This window comes from Talpa occidentalis, unplaced genomic scaffold (assembly GCF_014898055.3).
Source record: "Talpa occidentalis isolate TD23 unplaced genomic scaffold, MPIMG_talOcc4v2.1 talOcc4.15, whole genome shotgun sequence".
In the NCBI taxonomy this organism is placed as follows: domain Eukaryota; kingdom Metazoa; phylum Chordata; class Mammalia; order Eulipotyphla; family Talpidae; genus Talpa; species Talpa occidentalis.
The window spans coordinates 51,153,704-51,175,557 of record NW_023601543.1 but is presented as its reverse complement, the minus strand read 5'-3'; the positions used below and the strand labels follow the sequence as shown (position 1 = coordinate 51,175,557).

General features: G+C 39.9%; 1 protein-coding gene across 2 annotated transcripts in view; it reads right to left on the bottom strand.

The window, feature by feature from the left end:
* Positions 1-3,145: 3,145 nt before the first annotated feature.
* ZC4H2 (zinc finger C4H2-type containing) overlaps positions 3,146-21,854 on the bottom strand; it is a 63,105-nt gene continuing 44,396 nt past the window's right edge. Inside the window, exons 2-5 of one of the 2 annotated variants that reach the window (XM_037512322.2) lie at positions 9,094-9,265; positions 7,137-7,309; positions 6,173-6,335; positions 3,147-4,739 (exon numbers count right to left, since the gene is read on the bottom strand). In XM_037512322.2, the coding sequence (XP_037368219.1) occupies positions 4,626-4,739; positions 6,173-6,335; positions 7,137-7,309; positions 9,094-9,265 (622 nt within the window). In that variant the 3' untranslated portion in view covers positions 3,147-4,625. Of the gene's footprint in view, positions 4,740-6,172; positions 6,336-7,136; positions 7,310-9,093; positions 9,266-21,854 lie in introns of both variants that reach the window. The other variant, XM_037512324.2, reaches the window with a different exon arrangement.

The window sequence follows — 21,854 nt, the reverse complement described above, 5'->3', positions numbered from 1 at the left end:
GGCATTTTTCAATTTTCTGTCTCCAAGTTCATGACACCAGGTGTTGTTAGGAAGATGTGATTTTACTTGTCGATCAAACACAAATTTTTCTATGTGCACTTTATACATGTTACCTATTTAATCCTCCACAATCTAATGAGGTAAATTTTATTACCTCCATTGAACAGCTGATGTTTCAAGAAGTTAATGAGTTTCCTGATGGTTACAGTTAGCAATGGCATTGCTGAGAGTTGAATTCAGTCTTTGGCTTTAGTATCCATGATCTTATGCTACTTCCCATATAGTGTAGTGAAGTACATGAAAGCACATGATTGCTGTGTTTACTTCTTACAATGTTTACTAAATTATGAGCATCCAGTGAATGGTTTGTAAATTGTTCACTGTCACTTTACACAGAAGATATTATTATTTTCACTGTAACTACATACATACACCAATTTCCTTTTAGAGATAAGGAAATTGGAAGCCATAGATGTTTGATAATTTGCTCAAAAATTGACAGCTATTTGAGATTTGAATCCAGGAATAAATGGCTCCTGGGTCAGTGTCTTTTCCTTGTATACTGCAAGAAATCCTAGACTACCTATGGGGAATTCTTTTTTATGGATGTTTTTGCCTTCCCCGCCACAAACAGAAAACAATGTGGTGGAAAGAGGGATTCTTCCCAGTGCATAAGAAGGGCCTGTGGCTTAGACAATCATTAAACAGACTCAGTGGCCAGTGGCAACAGAATCTGCATTTCATCAAGCTCCAATAAGGGATTCATGACTCTCAGCTCTCAGCTTTACACTGGGCAATCTTACTTATTGTACCCTCTGATCTTTGCACATGCTTGGAATTCTATTTGTCACTTCTTTCTCCCTTTTCTTCCTCCCTTCTCCTCCTTGTTTCTCCCTCTCTAGTCATTGTTATTGGCTTCTAAAGAAGCCAGTCATAATTACTTTCTTCTTCATAACTACCATTATGCTGGTCAGGTGCTGTTCTAGGCACTTTAATGTATTAACTCATTTAATTTTCACAGCAATACTATGACAATTACAACTAGTCTATCATAGGAAAATAGAGACCATGAGAAATTAAGTAAATAATATGACTCGAGTTAATAGCCTTCCCAGTCTCCTTGGGAACTGTTGATCATTGCAAAGATACTGATTGTTACTATGGGAAATCTAAGGGCATAATAGCAATAGCGAACTTGACCAATAGCGAACTTGAACTAGCCCAGAATAGCTAGATCTCCCCTGTGGAGATCCTATTTTTAGTGTAAAAGCAACTTGTGGTACAAAGTATGTATACAATTCATCCTCACTCTGTCAAGCATGGAGAGTGTCCCAACTAAGTTATTCCCAGACAGGAAGACCTGGGGTCTTGCAATGGCTTTGCTCTTAGCCTGCTTTATGAACTTGGGCAAGTCTGTTCCTCTCTCTGGGTCTCATCTGTATATGAATGATATTAATACATACTTTACTAACAATGCAGGTTTTTACTGTAAGCATTAAATAAGAATTTGAAGAAGGTACTTTAAGTAGAAAGCATTTTACCAAATTAACAAATAAGTACTCCTACCTTCTCTTCTTCCTTCTCGATCTCTCTCCTGCATCCCCTTGCCTTATTCTTTTTCATTCATTCTACTTTTATTCCTTCTCTTCCATTTTTTATTATCCCTTAAACAGGTCTCAGACTTACCTGTAGGCACGTAGGCAAAAGGAACACAGGTTTTAGAGGCAGATAGACATGTGTCTGACTCTAGCTTCATCGACAAAAACTTTTTCAATTTTGAGTCTCATTTTTATCATCTGTAAAAATGGACACTCATAACATCTTCCTTGCAAGGTTGTTGCTGGACGATGTAGTCAATTGTCTGCAAATATGACCAACACTAGGATGTGGAGAAAAGGGAACTCTCCTACACTGCTGGTTGCAATGCAAACTGGTCCAACCACTAAGACAGCTGTGCTGAGGTTCCTCAAATTACTAAAAAATTAGATACCATATGACTCAGAAATTCCACTCCTAGGAATCGACCCAAAGAACACAAAAACATTAATTCAAAAGGATACCTGCACCCCTATGTTTATTGCAGCTGTATTTACAATAGGTAAGATATAGAAACCCAAATGCCAAAAAAAATAGACGAGTGGATCAAGAAGATGTGGTATATATACACAATGAAATGTTACCCAGCAATCAAAAAAGATAAACTCAGGCCATTTGCAGCAACATAGATGGAGCTGGAAGGGATCATGCTCAGTGAAATAAGCCAGAAAGAACGAGAAAAATACAAGGAATAGCAGGAATTTAGAAAACCCAAATAAGGGATCAGGAAAAAGACTAATTATAATAAAGTAAAAATCAAAATCAGCAGGTAACTATAAACCAGAGACACACTACATGGGGGGAGAATGGAGTAGAATCCAAACAATGGTAGTGGGAATTTTCGGAGACTATAACCAAGATGCAAATGCATACATTATGCAAAAATGAAAAATGATGTAAAAAATATAAACTCATGCTATTAGTAGCAACATGGATGGAGCTGGAAAAGATTATGCTCACTGAAATAAGTCAGAAGGAAAAAAAATACCAGATGGTTTCACTTATAGGAGGAATATAGGGGAACCAATAAGGAATGAGGAAAAATAATAATTAATAAAAATAGCAGGCAACTATTAATCAGAGACATACTGCAGGGGACAGGGAGGGGAAGGAATCAAAACAGGGTGCAGGAAGAGCACAAGGGATTATGATGATGGTTCATGGGTGAATTGGTGGTAGAACTTTACAGGACTTACAACTGAGAGGAGGGTACAAAAATATTTACCTAGGGCCTCCCCGGTGGCGCAGCGGTTGAGTGCTGGGTGGCGAAGCTGCCTGCAGCCTCTGCAGCGCCAGTTCGATCCCTGGCCACCGGGTGAGGGTCCCACATGGCGCGCAGACCTCTCCTGTCACCTGCTGCTCCCCCTCAGCAGTGTATTTCGTCATTTCGTCAGTCTGTCTGTTCTGCTCCCTGCTCTGGCTCTGCTGAATTCTCTCACCCTCCCACGCTTCTGACTGTACCTAGTGCTTGTATAAATAAATAAATCAATCTTAAAAAAAAGAATTAGCAAAAAAACAAAAATATATACATAAATAAATAATAAAAAAAAGCAAATATGGCCAACAATCCCCCTCATCGCTGACATACACAGTTCCTCCCACCAAGAAGTAGAGTTGCTTTTCCCCCAGGAGGGGAAAAGGCATTACATCTGATACTTGCAGGCATCCAGTCAGCATTACTCCAATGAACAAATGTTTATTTAAAAGGATTTGTACAGACATATATCTTATTTTTCAATGAGCAAAGGAACGCTTTATATTATGAACACACAGTCACTGTGACAACTTAAAACTACAATTAAGGAAGGAAAAATATCTCCCCTCCCCAGCCAAGGACTAAGATGTGGAACTAAAATTTTTCAGTCAGACAGCCCCATCCCTATTTCTTAAGTCTGACATTGACTTAATTAGAGAGTTGTTAGGGCTTGGGGAGCTGGTATATTTTTCTTTAGGGAGGGAAGGCCACTTGCATAATCCATAGGAAAGGGATGGCCAGCAGCTGACCTGAGCTGATACTGTCTTATAGAAGGGGAAAAACCCAAAAGAGGGAATGTTGACTGGAGGGCAAATCTTACTCACCTGCATGTGTAAAATTGTCAAGTGATTTGCACTCACTTGAATATTAACTAACTTGTGTGATTCCAAAGATACAACACTGAGTAAAATACTGGAGTGATGATTTTGAAAAAAAAAAAAAAATAAAAAGGCAAAACACAGATATTGTTAGCCTGGGGATCCTCTCAGCCTAAGGTAGCTTGTACAGCAGAGTCCTCAATCCAATGCCTTACCGCATCAACTTAGGCAGGACTTGTGGAGTGGATCTGGTTTCCAGATTTCACTGTGCATAAATTCTATTACTGATTTGCAAAAAGTAGGGATATGGAGTAAAGGCCCACAGATATCAGGACCCTCGGACACACAGCCCACTAACTAAGAATTTTAGTATATCTGAGATACCAGGAATGAGGGTGAACTCTATAAGAGACAGGTCTTCCAAATGAATATGAAAAGGAGGGCTTATGTAAGCTCCCTCTGGACCTTGAAGATGAGATGAGGAGGGGTGGCAAGATGTATGCATCAAGCCTATTGGAAAGTCCGTTAAGACTGTTGTCCCTTCTGAATCTAAGGCAAAAATACAGGGAGGAGGAAACTCAAGTCTTCACATGAAACAAATTATGGATGGCCCTGAGCCCTCAGACCTTAGGCCCCAGGTCTTATTCACAAGAGACAAAGAATCATATCTGGGCCTTCTGCCCTTCTTTCAGCTCCAAACAAGGGCAGACATGGAAATGTAGACGGGAGAGAAAGTAATCAAACACATTGACGTTAGCACCTGAACTATATCTCTTCCTAAACCAAAAACCCCAAGAGCAAAAAGAAATAAGAACTAAGTGTGAATGGCGTTGTGCTTCCATCACATTATAGAGGAGACTTGGTAGAGGTGGGGAAGTGTTGTTTAACATCAGGACATCAACCACTCTGGCAAAGGGAGGGGTTATGAGCAGTGGAGCTCTATGTTCTCCTTTTCTTCATTCATCCTGCTTCCGTTTTGGCTTTTTAGGGTTCCGGGACCGACTCTTAGCTTTGCACAGAGGGCATATAGGTGCGTTCCGGTGAATTTGTTGATGACATGACAAACAGGCCTAGTTGGGGACACAAGACAAATAAAGTTAGTGGTCAGATTCTTCTAGGCCATGATTCAGCCTTGTAGTCTCCAGGGATCCAGAAAGTAATTACGATTTCTCAGCAGGAAGGAGCAGTTATCAGTGAGATCTGAGTAGAAATCATTTCTTGATATAAGGGATGTAAAGGATATATGGCAGTGAGGGTCAAAGAGGGTAAATATCCAAAGCTTGGAGAAAAGCAAAATGAGAACCATATACCCTTTCAGCATTATACTGAAACATGGTCTAACAGGCCCACTCAAGGATTATTTAATAATCTAGGACAGGTATCAATACATTTTTTCCATAGAGACCAAAATAGTAAATATTTCAGATTTTTCAGGTCATGTTTTTTTTTTTTTTTTTTTTAAAGATTTATTTATTTTATTTATACAAGCACTGGGTACAGTCGGAAGCGAGGGAGGGTGAGAGAATTCACCAGAGCCAGAGCAGGGAACAGAACAGGCAGACTGATGAAATACACTGCTGAGGGGAGCAGCGGGCACGGCAGGAGAGGTCTGTGCACTATGTGGGACCCTCACCTGTGGCCGGGGATCTCACGGGTGCTGCAGAGGCTGCTGGCAGCTTCACAGCCCAGCGCTCAACAACTAAGCCACCAGGGGAGGCCCTCAGGTCATGTTTTTAGTTGCAACTACTCAACAATAACTGTCTTACATGAAAGAAGCTGCAGACATTATATCATCAAAGAGGCATGCATGTAGGCCAATAAAACTTTATTCGCAAAAACAGGAAGCAGGTCAGACTTGGCCTATAGGCTCTAATTTGGTTAGAGAATGTCCATTTGTTTGATTATTCACTATGGATCAGGGCCCAGACTCTGACTTTTCACCCAGTAGAAGCAGACTTCTATTCAAAAAAAAAAAAAGAATACAACCACAAAGGTTACAGTTTTATTGCACTGTAGGACATTAAACTATTCTATACTTTACTCTGCAGACTTATTTCTGCATTCCTTTCCTTTTCTGACTATATAATTACCTATTCCTCAAATGCTCTTGGAATCAGTTTTGTAATCCTTCATTAATGAATATTAATGAATTATGCTCACTATATATCTATATGAATCATTTCTCTTTGTTTAATATTTATTTATGCACACAAGAACTGGGGTGTAGGCCAGAGGATATTCTATATGAATCATTTCTGACTTTTTGAAAAGTATACTTTAGCAGAGCCTTCTAATATCTGTGCATTCTAACCTCTCTGGAATGTGAAACAACAAAACCAGTGGGTCCATATAGCGCATACATACCATCTCTTACTTCTGTGTCCCACACAAAGGCTATTTTGAAAAGCCCTATATTAATAAGGCCAGAGACCAAGACCCAACCTTCGGTGGGGCTTCTTACGGATACCTTGCTTCCTCCAAAATCCTTATACAACTCACTCACCTTCATAGGTGGGGGCTGCTGCCTGAAGGTTGCTGTTTGCCGAGTGTCCTGCTTCCTAGCCACTTGGAGTTGTTGGGCGGCAGCGGCAGCAGCGGCCAGGGACTCAGGGATGGGGGGCTCTTGAGGTTCCGTCTGCCACTCTGCTTTCTGCTTTTCAAAGTAACTTTGGAGATGAGAGACATTAGCTATATCATGTTGAAAACAAGAACTGTGCCCCTTGTAAGGACTCCATGTCATGAAACCAAGGGTATTGGGCTATGGCTCACTATGGAAAGCTTCTGCACCCTCACCAGTATAAGGTTCTTCTTCCTGGGTATCAGGCATATTGTTTGCTGGGAAGAATGATCTTCCTGCTCCTTGAATCTGACAGATCCAGAAGATCAGGATATCCTAAGGGTAGTAAAGTCCTTAAAGGGCATTCACCTACCCTCTGTCCCAGCAGTCTTCCTATTAAGTGTCCTCAGGTCTCTGCTGAGGCTCACCTCTTCCACAGGCAGCCTGCTCTGCCTTAAGAAAGTATGTTTCATTCTATTGAGTTGAACCTCTTTGTAAGGTAAGCCCAGTTTTTAACTCCAGATCCTAAGGTGAAATTCCAATCTCAGTCTTACGTGCTTTTAAAGGTTTCTAGACACTCTTTCAAAAACCTGACTTGGGAAGTGAGCTCTTAAATGTCACATATGTAGTCTTGTACTGTCAAAATCACACGAAGATTTTTAAAAGCCATCAATAATTCTAGTCTAATCATCCTTTTGATGTAACAGCCCAGCACAGAGACTTGCATAAGGTCATGCAATGAGTTAGTCATTGGCAGGTCAGGGCTAGGACTGGGCATCCTGACTTTCAGTCCAGGCTTTATGCATATACATACATCTATGTGTGTGTGTGTGTGTGTGCACATGCATGCATGTGTGTGAGTGTGTGTGTGTGGGGGGGATATGGCAGGGGCAGGGGGCAGGCAGCTTACTCCAAGGAGAGTTTCTCCTCCTCTTCACAAAGATCAGGGAGCCTCTGCAGGCCCAAAGTCATGCGCAGGGCATCCACATGTTCCTTCAATGGCTTATACTCATCATGTAGCCGACGGGTAGACTCTAACAGCTTGTTCAGGTCATTCTCTGACTGTTTGATGGTGTTTTCCATCTGGAACACAGAGTGATGTAGGCACATACCTCAAGATACTCAGGGAAATGGTACAGCTGAGTCTGGAACACAGGTTCCAGAGCCAGACTATTCGATGATCAAGTCCTTCCACCATGTATTCTATGTGACTCTTGTCACGTTTCAGTTTCTTCATCTGTAAAATGGTGATGATAATAATAATGCTGACTTCATATAATCTTCGTGAAGATTTAATGATAAGTTTATATTAAACTTTCATTACAGGAACTACAACAGAGTAAAGAATCAATAAATGGTAATTTATTGCTCAAATATAGAATTTTAGTGCTGGAATGGCTGGCTCTTAGAGCTCATTTAGTCCACCCCACCACCCTTTTACAAGTCAGAGAATTGACAGAGAAAAGAAACTTTCTCAGAAAAATATATCTTAAACACAAATCCTAGATAAAGACTCAGGGTTTCTGCCTCCTATGCCTGTGGCCTTTCTCCTGGAAAGCAAATTCTCAGACTCCCTCCCCCCAGGTATATAGAATCAGCAACTGGGATGGGGACTCCCCGGTGGCACAGTGAGTTGAGCGCCATGCTCTGAAGCAGTCTGCAGCTTCTGCAGTGCGGGTTCGATCCTGGCCAGCGAGAATCCCAAATGGTGCGGCAGACCTCTCCTGTCTCGCCTGCTGCTTCCCTCAGCAGTGTATTTCTGTCGTCTGCCTGTTCTGCTCCCTGCTCTGCCTCTGGTGAATCCTCTTCACCCTCCTGCATCTCTGGCCTGTACCCCAGTTCTTGTATAAAAATATAAATAAATCTTTAAAAAAAATTCCTTAAAAAAAAAGAAAAGAAACTCTGGGATGGAATCCAACAATCTGTATTTTAACAGGCTCCCCAGGTAATTCTGATGCATGTTCAAGCTTCAGAAATACTGGACTAGAATCTCAGGCCTTCTATAGCTAATGTCTGGTACATTTCATTGGCTTTTTATCCTTGGTTAACAGGCAGAAAAACGGACAACTCCCCCTGAAACCCAGGAATGCTGTGGTCTATAATACAGAAAATCCCATGTACTTACTGTCCAAATCTCATTCATATTTCTTTTAAGATCCTAGACATGACAATGTCAATAAATATCACCAGGGAAATAAATTTCCCCCAAAAAAGACACTTAATTTTTTCAATGCAATTCTTAAAAAAGTACTTCTCATTGTCATAGGTCCTAATGACCTTACATGTCAGCACCTCTTACCTCCCTGTTAGTGAACAAATCATAAGAATCATCAGTTATTGCAATTGAGACAGTTATTGCAACTTATACTCTACTTGAATAACTCCAAAGGGTGAGGAAGTTACCACATTAGCAAACAGTGCATTCCTCATATTCCAAGAGTCTCCAAAGGAGAGATTCTACTGAGGGAACCCAGCTTTGGCAGGTAGGAAGAAATTGTTTGGCCTCATTGGAAGCTAGACCTTAGAGGTGGCTGCCTATTCTACTTTTCCCAAAGGCTAATTCTTAATTCCCAGACTCCAAGAATGAGAACATATCGGAGTTAAAAGAGACCTTAGAGGTGATTGATTCCCTCTCATATACTATAAAGAGAGAAAGAGGCCCAGAGAGAAAGGACTTCTCCAGTGATACAACAGACAGTGACAGAGGCAGGGCTAGTTCTTGGAACTCCTGGATTCTTCCACTGCACCACACTTGATGCCTACTCCCCCAAGTTGGCCACAGTCACATCTCAAGGAGAAGCCAAAATACTCATTACTACCTATTCCACAAAGGGCCGGAGATAGGCTTTAGATAGCCAGTCACATACCACATTGATGTCAGCATGGATTAATCGGAGTTCCTCCACATGGGCCATCTTTTCCTGTAGTAGGAGATCCATTTCCTGCTTGTATTCCTTCAGGTGCCTCTCCTCTGACTCAAGAGCCTCAAACTCAGCCTTCAAACGGGCCTTGATCTTCTCCATCTGTAGGGTCTTATTCCTGAAATGCCCCCAAAACAGGGAACAGACCAGCAAGAGAGGGAGGAAAATGGGAATGGAGTACAGTTAGGTCCTGAATCAAGGCTACCTTCCTACTCCATCTTTCTAAGCTCCCCACTCTTGAGAGAGGCAACCTGGAGTCATTACAATACAATTAAGAGATTAAGAGATCCTTCTGAGATAAAAGTTCAGTGGGTTTCAAATGTGGATAATTTTTTTTTCCTTATAGAGCATTTGCAGATGTGGGGTGTTTTAGCTGTCAGGTTGATTCAAGAATACTACTGATATTTACTGTACATGGGCCAAAGATGCTAAATAGCCTCTCAAAGTCTTCACAACAAAATACTCCCACCTTATGCTGGGAAAACTAGGCCACCACATGCAACAGAATGAAACTAGACCACTACCTCACACCATGCACAAGAATCAACTCAAATGGATAAAAGAACTGAACATAAGACCTGAAACCATAAAATACATAGAAGAAAAGATAGGTAAAACATTACAAGACATACATATAAACAACATCTTTAAAGCCCATCCCCCATAACAAAAAAAAAAATGAAGGAAAAGATAAACACCTGGGATTACATCAAATTAAAAAAAGCTTCTGTACAGCAAAAGTACATTAATCAAAACAAAGAGACATCCCACTGATTGAGAGAAAGTTTTCACACTCCACGCAACTGATAAGGTATTGATTACAAAGATATACAAAGAACTCACATGACTCAAGAAAAACAAAGTAAACAGCCAAAAAACGGGCAGAAGAACTTAAACGACACTTCTGCAAAGATGAAATGCAAATGGCCAACAATCACATGAAAAAATGTTCAACATCCCCCATAATCAGAGGAATGCAAATCAAAACCACAATGAGAGAATACCTTACATCAGTAAGAATGGCACATATGAAATGAACTAGCAACAACAAATGTTGGCCAGGATGTGGTGAAAAAGGAACTCTCCTACACTGCTGGTGGGAGTGCAAACAAGTCCAACCACTATGGAAAGCTGTGTGGAAGTTTACTAAAAATGGAGCTACCATATGACCCAGCAATTCCACTCCTGGGGATCTACCCAAAGGACATAAACACATTAATTCAAAAGGATACATGCACCCCTATGTTTATTGCAGCACTATTTATAATAGGTAAGACTTGGAAACAACCCAGTAGCCCCTGAGAGACATAAAATATCAAGGTTTCTTGGTATACCTGTGTAATTGTCTTGTAGAGAGATGGCACTGATTTGTAATAAGTAACTATTTAGAGTTCCTCTTATCTTACATGTTTCTTCTCTTCTAGGTTACATGCAGAGCAATTTGAACTTCACAGATCCCTACCTTAGTTTGCAGAATGAAAAACTGAGATTCAGAGTGATAATTTCCTTCCTTACTTCCCCCCTTCCTTTTTTTGTTTCATCATCTATCCAGTTTATATATTTGTATCATCATCTATATGTCTCATCTTAAGTCACAGAACCAAATTGTGGCACTTCTGGGCCTAGAAGGCATTTTGGTAGGCAAAGCCATATTGTGAAAGGAACATGGGATTTAGATTCAGATCTGGGTGTAAATCTTGGCTCTGTCCCTGGTGTTTTATTTGCCCTGGAACAATAATAATAACTATATATAAACTATATATATTGAGCAACTATTAATGAACCAACTATAGAGGATATACATATGCATTCACTCAAAATCTATGGAGGGCCTCCCCTGGTGGTGCAATGGTTGAGCGCTGGGCTGCGAAGCTGGCTGCAGCCTCTGCAGCACTGGTCTATCCTGGCCGCAGGCGAGGCTCCCACATGGTGCGCAGACCTCTCCTGCAGTGCCCCGCTGCTCCCCTCAGCAGTGTATTTCGTCAGTCTGCCTGTTCTGTTCCCCGCTCTGGCTCTGGTGAATTCTCTCACCCTCTGCACTTCTGACTGTACCCGGTGCTTGTATAAAAAATAAATAAATCTTAAAAAAAAAAATCTATGGAGGAAGGACCCGGATGGAAGCCCGGGGCAGCCAGGGCAGAGGGGTGGGAGGCCGCCCGGAGACCCAGATGGAAACCTGGCGCGGTCGGGGCGGAGGGTGCGGCGGGCGAGCGTGTCTCTCCCTCTACGCGGGTTCTGCTCAGGGTTCTGACCTGAGGTTCCCACGCCCCAAACTGGGCAGCAGGCTGAGCGGAGTGCAGAACTGAAGCCTTGCCGTGACCTGCTCTGCCCAGGGTCGAGCGGAGCCCCGTTGCCCACGCCCCGTCACGCGCGGCCCGCAATACACGGCCCCCAGGGCCAGGCTGCGCTTGCGCCCCGCGCCGCCACCGCAGGATATTGTGATTGCTAAGTACCACGAAGGAGCAAGTGAAACCTGTGAGTTTCTCAACACAAGAAAGCCTCTTAGGCGATAGTAGAGGTTCCAAACACCGTTGGCACTATAATCACCTCACCTGACAAAAGGCTGAAGCTCAACTCTTTGAACTTAAGGTCATCATGAATCTTCTGTCTTAAACGGGCTCATATAGCAGCACAATTCCGCAGCATCATTGGAATACTGCCTGAGCGTTTTTGTGTGCCATGTCAAAGAAACGTAAATGGGATGATGACTATGTACGTTACTGGTTCACCTGTACGACGGAAGTCAATGGAACTCAGCGTCCGCAGTGTGTGTTGTGTAACTCCGTATTTTCAAATGCTGACCTCAGACCATCACAACTGTCAGACCATTTTAACAGACAGCATGGTGGCATGAGTGGACATGACCTCAACAGCCTGAAGCACGTGCCAGTCCCCTCTGACCAGAGTGAAACCTTGAAAGCATTTGGAGTTGCATCTCATGAGGATGCCTTATTGCAGGCATCATATCAGTTTGCGTATTTATGTGCCAAAGAGAATACTTACACAATAGCTGAAAAATTAGTGAAACCTTGTGCGTTGGAAATAGCACAAATAGTTTTGGGACCAGATGCACAAAAGAAGCTTCAGCAGGTGCCCTTATCAGATGATGTGATCCACTCCAGAATTGATGAAATGAGCCAGGACATCTTACAGCAAGTTCTAGAAGATATCAAAGCCAGTCCTCTTAAAGTGGGTATTCAGCTTGCTGAGACCACAAACATGGACGACTGCAGCCAGCTAATAGCATTTGTGCGATTCATAAAAGAAAGATCATAGAAGAATTCCTATTCTGTGAACCCTTGCAGTTAACAGTGAAAGGAGTAGATGTGTTCCACCTCTTCAGAGATTTCTTTGTGAAACATAAGATAGCTCTTGATGTATGTGGCTCTGTGTGCACTGATGTGGCCTCCTCTATGCTAGGAGAAAATTCAGTTTGTTGCTTATGTGAAGAAAGAGGTTCAACACGTCGTGATCAAACATTGTTTATTGAACCCCCATGAACTGGTCACAAAGACGTTGCCTGTGAACCTGAGGGAAGCCCTGTTTACTGTGGTTAGGGTGGTCAATTTCATCAAAGGGCGGGAACCCAACAATCGCCTGTTTCAGGCCTTTTTTGAAGAAATTGGAATCGAGTATAGTGTTCTCCTTTTCCACACTGAGAGGAGGTGGCTTTCCCGGGGCCAAATACTGACTCATATTTTTGAAATGTATGAAGAAATAAATCAGTTTCTTCACCACCAAAGCAGTAATTTAGTTGATAGCTTTGAAAATAGAGTTTAAACTTCATCTAGCATATCTTGCAGATTTGTTCAAACACCTCAATGAACTCAGTGCATCTATGCAAAGGACTGGCATGAACACAGTATCAGCCAGAGAGAAGCTGTCTGCTTTTGTCAGGAAGTTTCCATTCTGGCTAAAATGAATTGAGAAAAAAAAAATTACCAACTTTCCTTTTCTTGAAGAAATCATAATTTCAGATCACGAGGCAGTCTGCGTGGCAACGGAAATAACCCTGCATCTGCAACGGTTGAGCAGCTTCTTCCACAGGTATTTTTCCATGGGAGATCTTGATGAGGCAAGTAAATGGATTTTGGACCCATTCCTATTCCTGTTTAATCTGGATTTTGTTGATGATGGTTATTTAATGAAAAATGATATTGTTGAATTGCGAGCTAGCGGCCAAATCCTAATAGAATTTGAGACGATGAAGCTGGAGGATTTCTGGTGTGCTCAGTTCACAGTGTTTCCAAGCCTGGCAAAGACAGCTCTGGAAATCCTTATGCCATTTGCAACCACTTACCTTTGTGAGTTGGGATTTTCATCCCTTTTACATTTTAAAACAAAATCTAGAAGCAGCTTTAATATGAGCGATGACATTCGTGTGGTTATTTCAAAAAAAGTTCCTCGTTTTTCAGACATCATTGAACAAAAGTCACAGCTACAGCAGAAGTCACTGTGAGCTGATAGGCTTTCTTAATGTATAATGTTTAATATATGCCTAATCCCATTGTAAAACTAAGCTATCACTCTCTTTCCTTTTCTATTTATAGTATACTGAATCCTGTGTTTTAAAACTATAGCTTTTAATGTGGCATGTGAAAATATGTTTTGAGAATAGTATATACACAGCAAGAAAGATTAAGTACCACAGCCTACTTGATACATAGGGTTTTTCTCATTCTGGGTATCTGTTTAACTTGTCGGTACAATATGTAAAAGATGCACCAGCACTGGAATAGGCAGGTTAATGGTCCAATAGGCTAGGAATGAAGCCAAGAGAAAGGGGAAGACTCCCAGAGGATGCAGATTCGTATTAAGAGTGAAAGTAAACACAAGGACAGACCCAGCCCTCCCATTTCCAAGAGGTTGTCATGGGGAGATTAATGAAATCAAAAGAGATTATGAAATGTTATGGTGGGAGAAGGGATGATTCTAGTGTTTGTATGACTTATTTTTAGATGTATTCTTTGGAGTTAGTCTCACAATGTCTGTTCTTCTAGGTCCCATGGTCTAAATACCAGAACATTAATAAATATCCTAACATCCTAAAAAAATAAAAAAAATAAAAAAATCTATGGAACTATTGTCATATGATAGGCACTGTAGTAGGTGCTAAGGATAGAACAGAGTATAGGACAATATTTGGACAGGAAACTTCATCTAATGAGGAAAATAGACCCTAAACACACTATTATATGTAAAACCATGTGATAAATAGTAGTATGAGACGTAGAGTTCAATGGAAAGACATAACAAAGGGATTTAACATAGTCCAAGGGACACTGGAGAGTCAAGGGGGAAGTAAAGGATGATTCCTGAGGATTTGACATCTAAATTAAGACCTGGAAAATGAATAGGTAAACACAGAGGAGGCCAGTCCAGGTACACAGACTAACATGAGACCTAGAGGAGAAAAGAGTATGAGGAACTAAACAAAGGTCATTGTGACTGGAGCCTCTAGAGGAAGGGGACCTGAGACAAAACTAGGGAGGTTGACTGACAGCCTGGAGAATGGGATGAGGATTTAGTACTTTTATTCTCAGGAAAAGGGGAAACCATAGAATTTTAACAAGAGTGATATAATCTGATTATCTCAATTTTCTTCTCTCAGAATCAGCCTCTGCTTTAGTAATGGGGAATTATAATAGCACCTATTTTACAAATTATGTAGTGATGATTAAATGACTAAGATATGTAATACTTCCCAAACATAGCACCACCCCCCTACTATGTCCAAATCTTCTGCTATAGTTATATCCTTTGCCACAGTGATTTGAACTTTGTTAATAAGGAACTTACAAGGAGTAAGATGTGTCTCTGTGAGAATATGTGTATCCATGTGCTAGCATGAGTGGCAAGATATATTACTGTTTACTAAATTTAAGATAATAACAATTAGCATAAGTCACTTCATAATGTCAACACAACTAAGAGTATTTTACAAGGTTGGACCAACCTTTTCATATTTGTCACAAATTCATTTAAGATGTCAGCAGATACTACTAAATGAAATTAGGGATAAGTGGTCTTTCCCATGGACACTTCACAGAAATCAGCATAGTCAATCTTTCCCTGCTCAGATGAGTAATCCTTGCTCATACCTCTGCTTAATTCTGATTACAGAATTCCATGTTGTTGGGCAAGAGATACTGCAATCAGAGATTAAATTAAAATTAACCGAAGGCTTTTCACATGTTAGGGTCACAGTCAAGTGTTGCCTGGATATGGAAATCAAAGGCATAAAATCTTTCTCAAAGTGCCAGTGGTATTTCTTCTTCATGGGAAGAAGGGACTGTCATCAGCAAAATGGCAGCTTTATCCTTTACGTATGAGACTAGGGTAGCCACAATATCTGCCTCTATCAAAGATGTGAAGCCTTTTTCAATTGCCTGCTGTGGCAGGAAATAGCAAGGACTAGATACTCACTAAGGGGCAGAAGGGCCAAGGCTGCTGTTTAGGGGAGGGAAAGGTAATGAAGACAATTTTCAGAAATAGCCTCTATTTTCTATTTCTTTTTTTTTAAAGATAATAACTGTGAACATGGTTCCTGCCATCAACGTCAGTTTTCCTTCCACACCACCACGCCTGTCAGTATAAGAATTTTCTGTGTCTTTCCACCTACTCCTTTATCCCTAAGATACCATTTCAAATTAGCATCTGCTGTATAGTTTCAATACCTTTATCCTATTCTAATTCCTTGTGGCCACCATCACCTTTTCCAGTCAGTTTAGCTATGGGGAGGGGGAGCCTGGACTCTGGTAGCTCTTAGAGTGACAGTAGAGTCACTGCAGTCTTTGATGTTACTACAATTATCTCTCAACGGTGGTGTACCAAGGGCAGGATAGTATGAACAATCCACCCTGAGTGCAGACAATAAAGAGGTACATTGTGTATAGAATTTTAAAATAATAATAGAACCAACCAAAGTTGTTGCTCTTTATTATTACCATATACTTACAATTCTAAACAATGTCCACTGAAGGGCTGATGCCAGTTTTTAGCAATTATGAATAAAGTTGCTATGAATATCCATTTACAAGCATTTATGTGACTATAATCATCACTTCTTTTTTTTTAAAAAAAGATTTATTTTTATTTATTTATACAAGCATTGGGTACAGTCAGAAGTGCGGGAGGGCGAGAGAATTCACCAGAGCCAGAGCGGGGAGCAGAGCAGGCAGAAGGACTGAAGTACACTGCTGAGGGGAGCAGCGGGCGGCAGGAGAGGTCTGTGTGCCATGTGGGACCCTCCTCGGAGGCCAGGGAGCAGCTGGGGATCGTACCGGCGCTGCAGAGGCTGCAGACAGCTTAGCAACCCAGCGCTCAACCACTGCGCCATCGGGGAGGCCCTATAATCACTTCTTTAGTACAAATGACTAAGACTTCAATTTGATGGGTTGTATGATAATTGTGTTTGTAGTTTTTCATGAAACTGACAAAGTTTACCAGAGTCACTATGGCATTTCACATATCCACCAACAATGGATAAGTGATCTACTTCTTCCCCTGGCCAGCTATTTTACTTCAATTATTTTTTATTAAAGATTTATTTATTAATTTATTTATTTATGCAAGCACTGGGTACAGTTAGAAGCACAGGAGGGTGAGAGAATTCACCAGAGCCAGAGAGGGGAACAGAACAGGCAGACTGAGGAAACACACTGCTGAGGGGATCAGCGGGCGCAGCAGGAGAGGTCTGTGCACCATGTGGGACCCTCGCTGGCGGCCAGGGATCAAACCGGAGCTGCAGAGGCTGCGGGCAGCTTTGCAGCCCAGCACTCAACTGCTGCGCCACCAGGGGAGGCCCTATTTTACTTCAATTATTTTAAAACGTTTGTGGTAATACTTCAAAATGATATTAATTTGAATTTTCCTAATGGCAAGTGTTGTTGAACATCTTTTCATATACTTATTTGCCATCTATGTTTCATTTTCCATGAAAAATCTGTGCAGGACATTGGTATAACTTCCAATTGGATTGCTTGCTTTTTCTCAGCTGACATTTGAGAGTTGTCTATTTATCTAGGATATGAGTAGCTTGGTCAGATAGGTGTTTTGAAAATATTTTCTCCTAGTCAGTGGATTGTTTTATCATTCCCTTAACCAGGTATTTTGAATATAAAAATTATTTTTTATCAAGTCCAATTTATCATTTTTTTTTATTTTATGGATGTTTTGGTGTTACATCATATTCTCTTCACCAAGCTATAGGTTTTGCAGATCTTGCATGCTATATTCTTTAAGTTTTATTGCAAAATTTACATCTACAATCACATTCTAAGTTAATTTTTACATAAAGTAAGGTTTAGGCTGAGATTCATTTCACTATTTTTATGTATCTATATCCACTTGCTTAGGCACCATTTGTTATACAGATTTGTTATATATCCTCCCTTCAATGATTTGTATTTGCACCTGTGTCAAAAAAAAGTTTGGCCAAACATGTGGGTCAATGTTTGGGTTCTCAGTTTTATTTCACTGACCTATGTCTGTACTTTTGCAACATCAAATAGTCTTGATTATGGTAGCCATTTAATAAGCTTTAAAAACAGAAGAGTGATTCTTGACACTTTTTTATCTTTCAAAATTATTTTAGCTATTGTAATTCTTTTGCCTTACATATAAATTTTGTATAAACTTGTCAATATCTATGAAAATTCTCCTTGGATATTTAATTAAATTTGTATGCCATTTTAGAGGATTAACAGCATTGCTATATTGAGTCTTCCAAACCAGTAATATAGCAAGTCAACCTATTTAGATATTTGATTTATTATAATTGTGTAGTTATCAGCATAAAATGTTGTGCATGTTTGGATACATCTTTGTTATAGGTAGGTATTTTATGTTTTTGAGTGATTATAAATAATTTTATATTCTTTTTTCTATTGTATCATTTGTTTATTGAGGTAACATTGATTTACAACACTGTGTATCATTCAGAGGTACAGGTTCACCTCTTAGGCATGTTACCACACCACCAAAACACCCATAATCCTCCACCATACTCCACTGTGCCCCCACACATATATTGCTCTCTATCCCTTCCTCCACCTTTGGTATCCTTAATTCTACAGTCATATTTCCAGACTTCCTTTTGGTCAATTCCTTTGTCTTGTCTATATTCCACAAGAGTAAAATTATTCAGTGTTTGTCTTTCTCCTATTTTATTTCACTTAGCATAATATCCAGTTCCACATATATTCTCACAAATGTTAACATTTCATCCTTTGCTATAGCTAAGAATTATTCTACATTGTATATATTCCACATCTTGATCTAGTCCTGTGTCTTTGGTCATTTAGATTGTTTCCATACCTTGGCTATTGTATACAGTGCTGCAATGAACAAAGAACATATATCCCTTCAAATTAGTATTTCTGTATACTTCATGGGATTGCTGATGATATGGTGGATTTAATCTTTTTCATTTAAAACATTTTAATTGAAGAAAATTGATAAAACATTAATCTCAGATATACAACATAATAATTTGCTAATTATATGTGTACCACAATTTATTCATTATTTCTGCTGATATACATTTAGATTGTTTTTAATTTTTTTTTATTTTTGTTTTGTTTTGTTTTTGTGGGACACTTGCCAGTGGCCGGGGAATGAACCGGTGCTGCAGAGGCTGCGGACAGCCTCGCAGCCCAGTGCTCAACTGCTGAGCCACCAGGGGAGGCCCTAGATTGTTTTTTATTAATGAGTTCTTTTTAATTTATTTCAATTTTGGGTGTTTTGAGAAATTTTCATTTTTCATGGGTGCTGGACCAGTCTACATCTCCACCAATAGTGCAAGAGAGTTCCCTTCTCTCTACACACTCTCCAACACATACTATTCTTGGTCTTTTTGATGAGGCCATTCTCAACTGTGTGAGGTGGTATCTCATTGTGATTTTGATTTGGTTTGCATTTCCCTGCTGGTAAGTGATGATGAGCATTACTTAAATGTACTCATGGTCATCTTTATGTCTTCTTTGAAGAAGTGTCTATTTAGGTCTTTTGCCCATTTTTGATTGGATTATATATTTTCTCCTTTTGGTGTTGAGTCTTTGCAGATTTGGACATTAGCCCAGGGTGGTTGGTATTTTCAAGGTTTCTGGAGGAATCTTGAGATTCTGCTGGGGAAACACAGAGTGTCAGTGAGAATATTAGAATTTAGATTCTCAAGATGGGAAGACACTTCCAGGAAAGATGACTCCTCGAAATGACACATCCCACCACCACCTAGGATACATAGTTCCCTTCTAGAATGGTACCCCTTCCTTTATCAGAAGCCTGCAGCTCCTGATCTAACAGAGCAGGCTTTTTGAACTTTCCCAAAACTATGCGGTAGTAGCCATTCAGTCAACCCCCTCATCAACCTGTGCACCTGTCCCTCCCTCATCTTCCCTCAGGCCTGTCCCTGACCTCTCAGTCTGGTGTGAAAACCTGAACCCAATACCCTCCCACTTTCTTTCTTTTTTTTTTTTTTTGTGGGACCCTCGCTGGCGGCCGGGGAATGAACCGGTGCTGCAGAGGCTGCAGGCAGCCTCGCAGCCCAGAGCTCAACTGCTGCGCCACCAGAGCAGGCCCCCACTTTCTTTTTCATGCAGACATGAGCCTTATTTCATCCTTTATGTGATCCAAAGTTTGATACTACTAAAGGCAGCTCCCAAAGTCAGGCTATTTCAGACATCTCATATCTTTTGAGTAGATGGAGGCCATGTGAGTCAATCTCTGTGTGTGTGTTGGGGGGAGGGAGTTGGGGTGTCTATAAGATGCAATATTTTCTCCCATTCAGTAAGGTTTGTTTTCATTTTAACGATTGTTTATTTTGCTGTGCAGAGCTTTTTAAATTTTATGTAGCTTCATTTGATTATTTTTAAGTTTCCCTTGCTGTGAAATTGAGTACTCAAAGTCATCCCTGAAGCCAGTTTCATGAAGTGAACTGCTTGTTTTATTCCATTTATTTTATGGTTTCAGATCTTAAATCCAAGTCTACTCCATTTTGAGTTAATTTTTGTATATGGTGTAAGACAGTGGTCTAATTTCATTCTTTGCATATGGCTATCCAGTTTTACCAATACCATTTGAAGATACTTTCCGTTCTCAATTGTATACTCTTGACTCTTCTGTCATAGATTAACTGTCCATATTAGTGTATGGACATAGTCCTATTCCATTGGACTATGTGTCTATTTTATTCCAATATGATAATGTTTTGATTAAATAGCATTGCAATAAAATTTAAAGTATGTGAGTGTGATAACTCCATTATTTTTTTGTCAGGATTGCTTTGCTATATAGGGTCTTCTGTGGTTCCATATAAATTTTGGTAATGTCCTATTTCACTGAAAAATGTCATTGAAACTTTGATAGAGATTACACTGAATTTGTACATTACTTTAGATAAGAGGGCCATTTTAACAATGTTAATTCTTCTAATTCATTAGCAGGGAGTATCTTTCCATTCTTTATGTCTTCTGTTTTTTGAACAATGTCTTTTAGTGTCATTGGGCAGGTATTTCATCAACTTTGTTAAGTTTATTCATAGGTTTTTCATTGTATTTTATGCAATAGGATATGAGATTGTTTTCTTGATTTTTTTTCCTTCTAGTTTGTTGTTCATATAAGAATGAAACAGTTTTGTGTAATATTGATTTGGTACCCTACAACATCACTGTGCTGACTTATTGTATCTAATAGTTTTTTAGTGGAATATTTGGGGTTCTTATATTATTTCATCTGCAAATAGTGATTAATTTATTTCTTAACCACTTTGGATTGATTTAATAGCTTACTCTTGCCTAATTGTTCTAACTAGGACTTCCAATACTATGTCAAGTAGTTGTGGTGAAAGTGGACATATTTGTCTTATCTCTGATATTAGAGGAAAACCTTTCCATTTTTCCCCATTAAGTAGAATATAAACTGCAATTTGTCACATATACCTTTTAGTATGTTGAGGTATGTTCTTTAAATTCCTATTTTGGGGAGAGTTTTATCATAACTGAATGTTGAATCTTGTCAAATTCTTTCTCTACTCCCATAGTACACCACCACAATCCAGTGTGCTTTCTTCTCTCTTTGTACTTTCCACTCCCACACACTACTCCCTGACCTGATGCTTTGTTTTTATAGTCAGCTTTCAAAGGTTAATTTTTAAGCTTATAGTCATGTGACCTTTAGTTTGTATTTCATATATAACTGACACCATTCTGACTTATTTCTATTTAGCAATAATCCTACAAACTTCATCCATGTTGCCTCAAGTGGCATACGTTTTTTTTTTTTTTTATTTTTATCACTGAATAATATTCCATTGTGTATATACACTCCATTTTTTTGGTCCACTCATCTGTTTTGGGGTATTTAATTTGTTTCCATAATTTGTGTATTATAAATATCAATGTGATAAATGTGGGAGTGCAAGTTTTATTTTGAATTGGTGTTTTTGAATTTTTGGGTTAGATACATAGAAATGGAGTTACTGTGTTGAATGACAGATCCATAGTTAATGGGTTTTTTTGTTGTTTTTTTTAAGATTTATTTATTTATGCATGCGAGAACTGAGGTAAAGGCCAGAGGTATGCGGGGTGAGAGGATTCACCAGACACAGAGTGGGGAACAAATTTGTGCTGCAGTGGCAGGTGACAGCTTAAAGCACTGAGACTTTAACCCCTGTGACACCAGGTAGGCCCTACCCATTTTTGATTGTT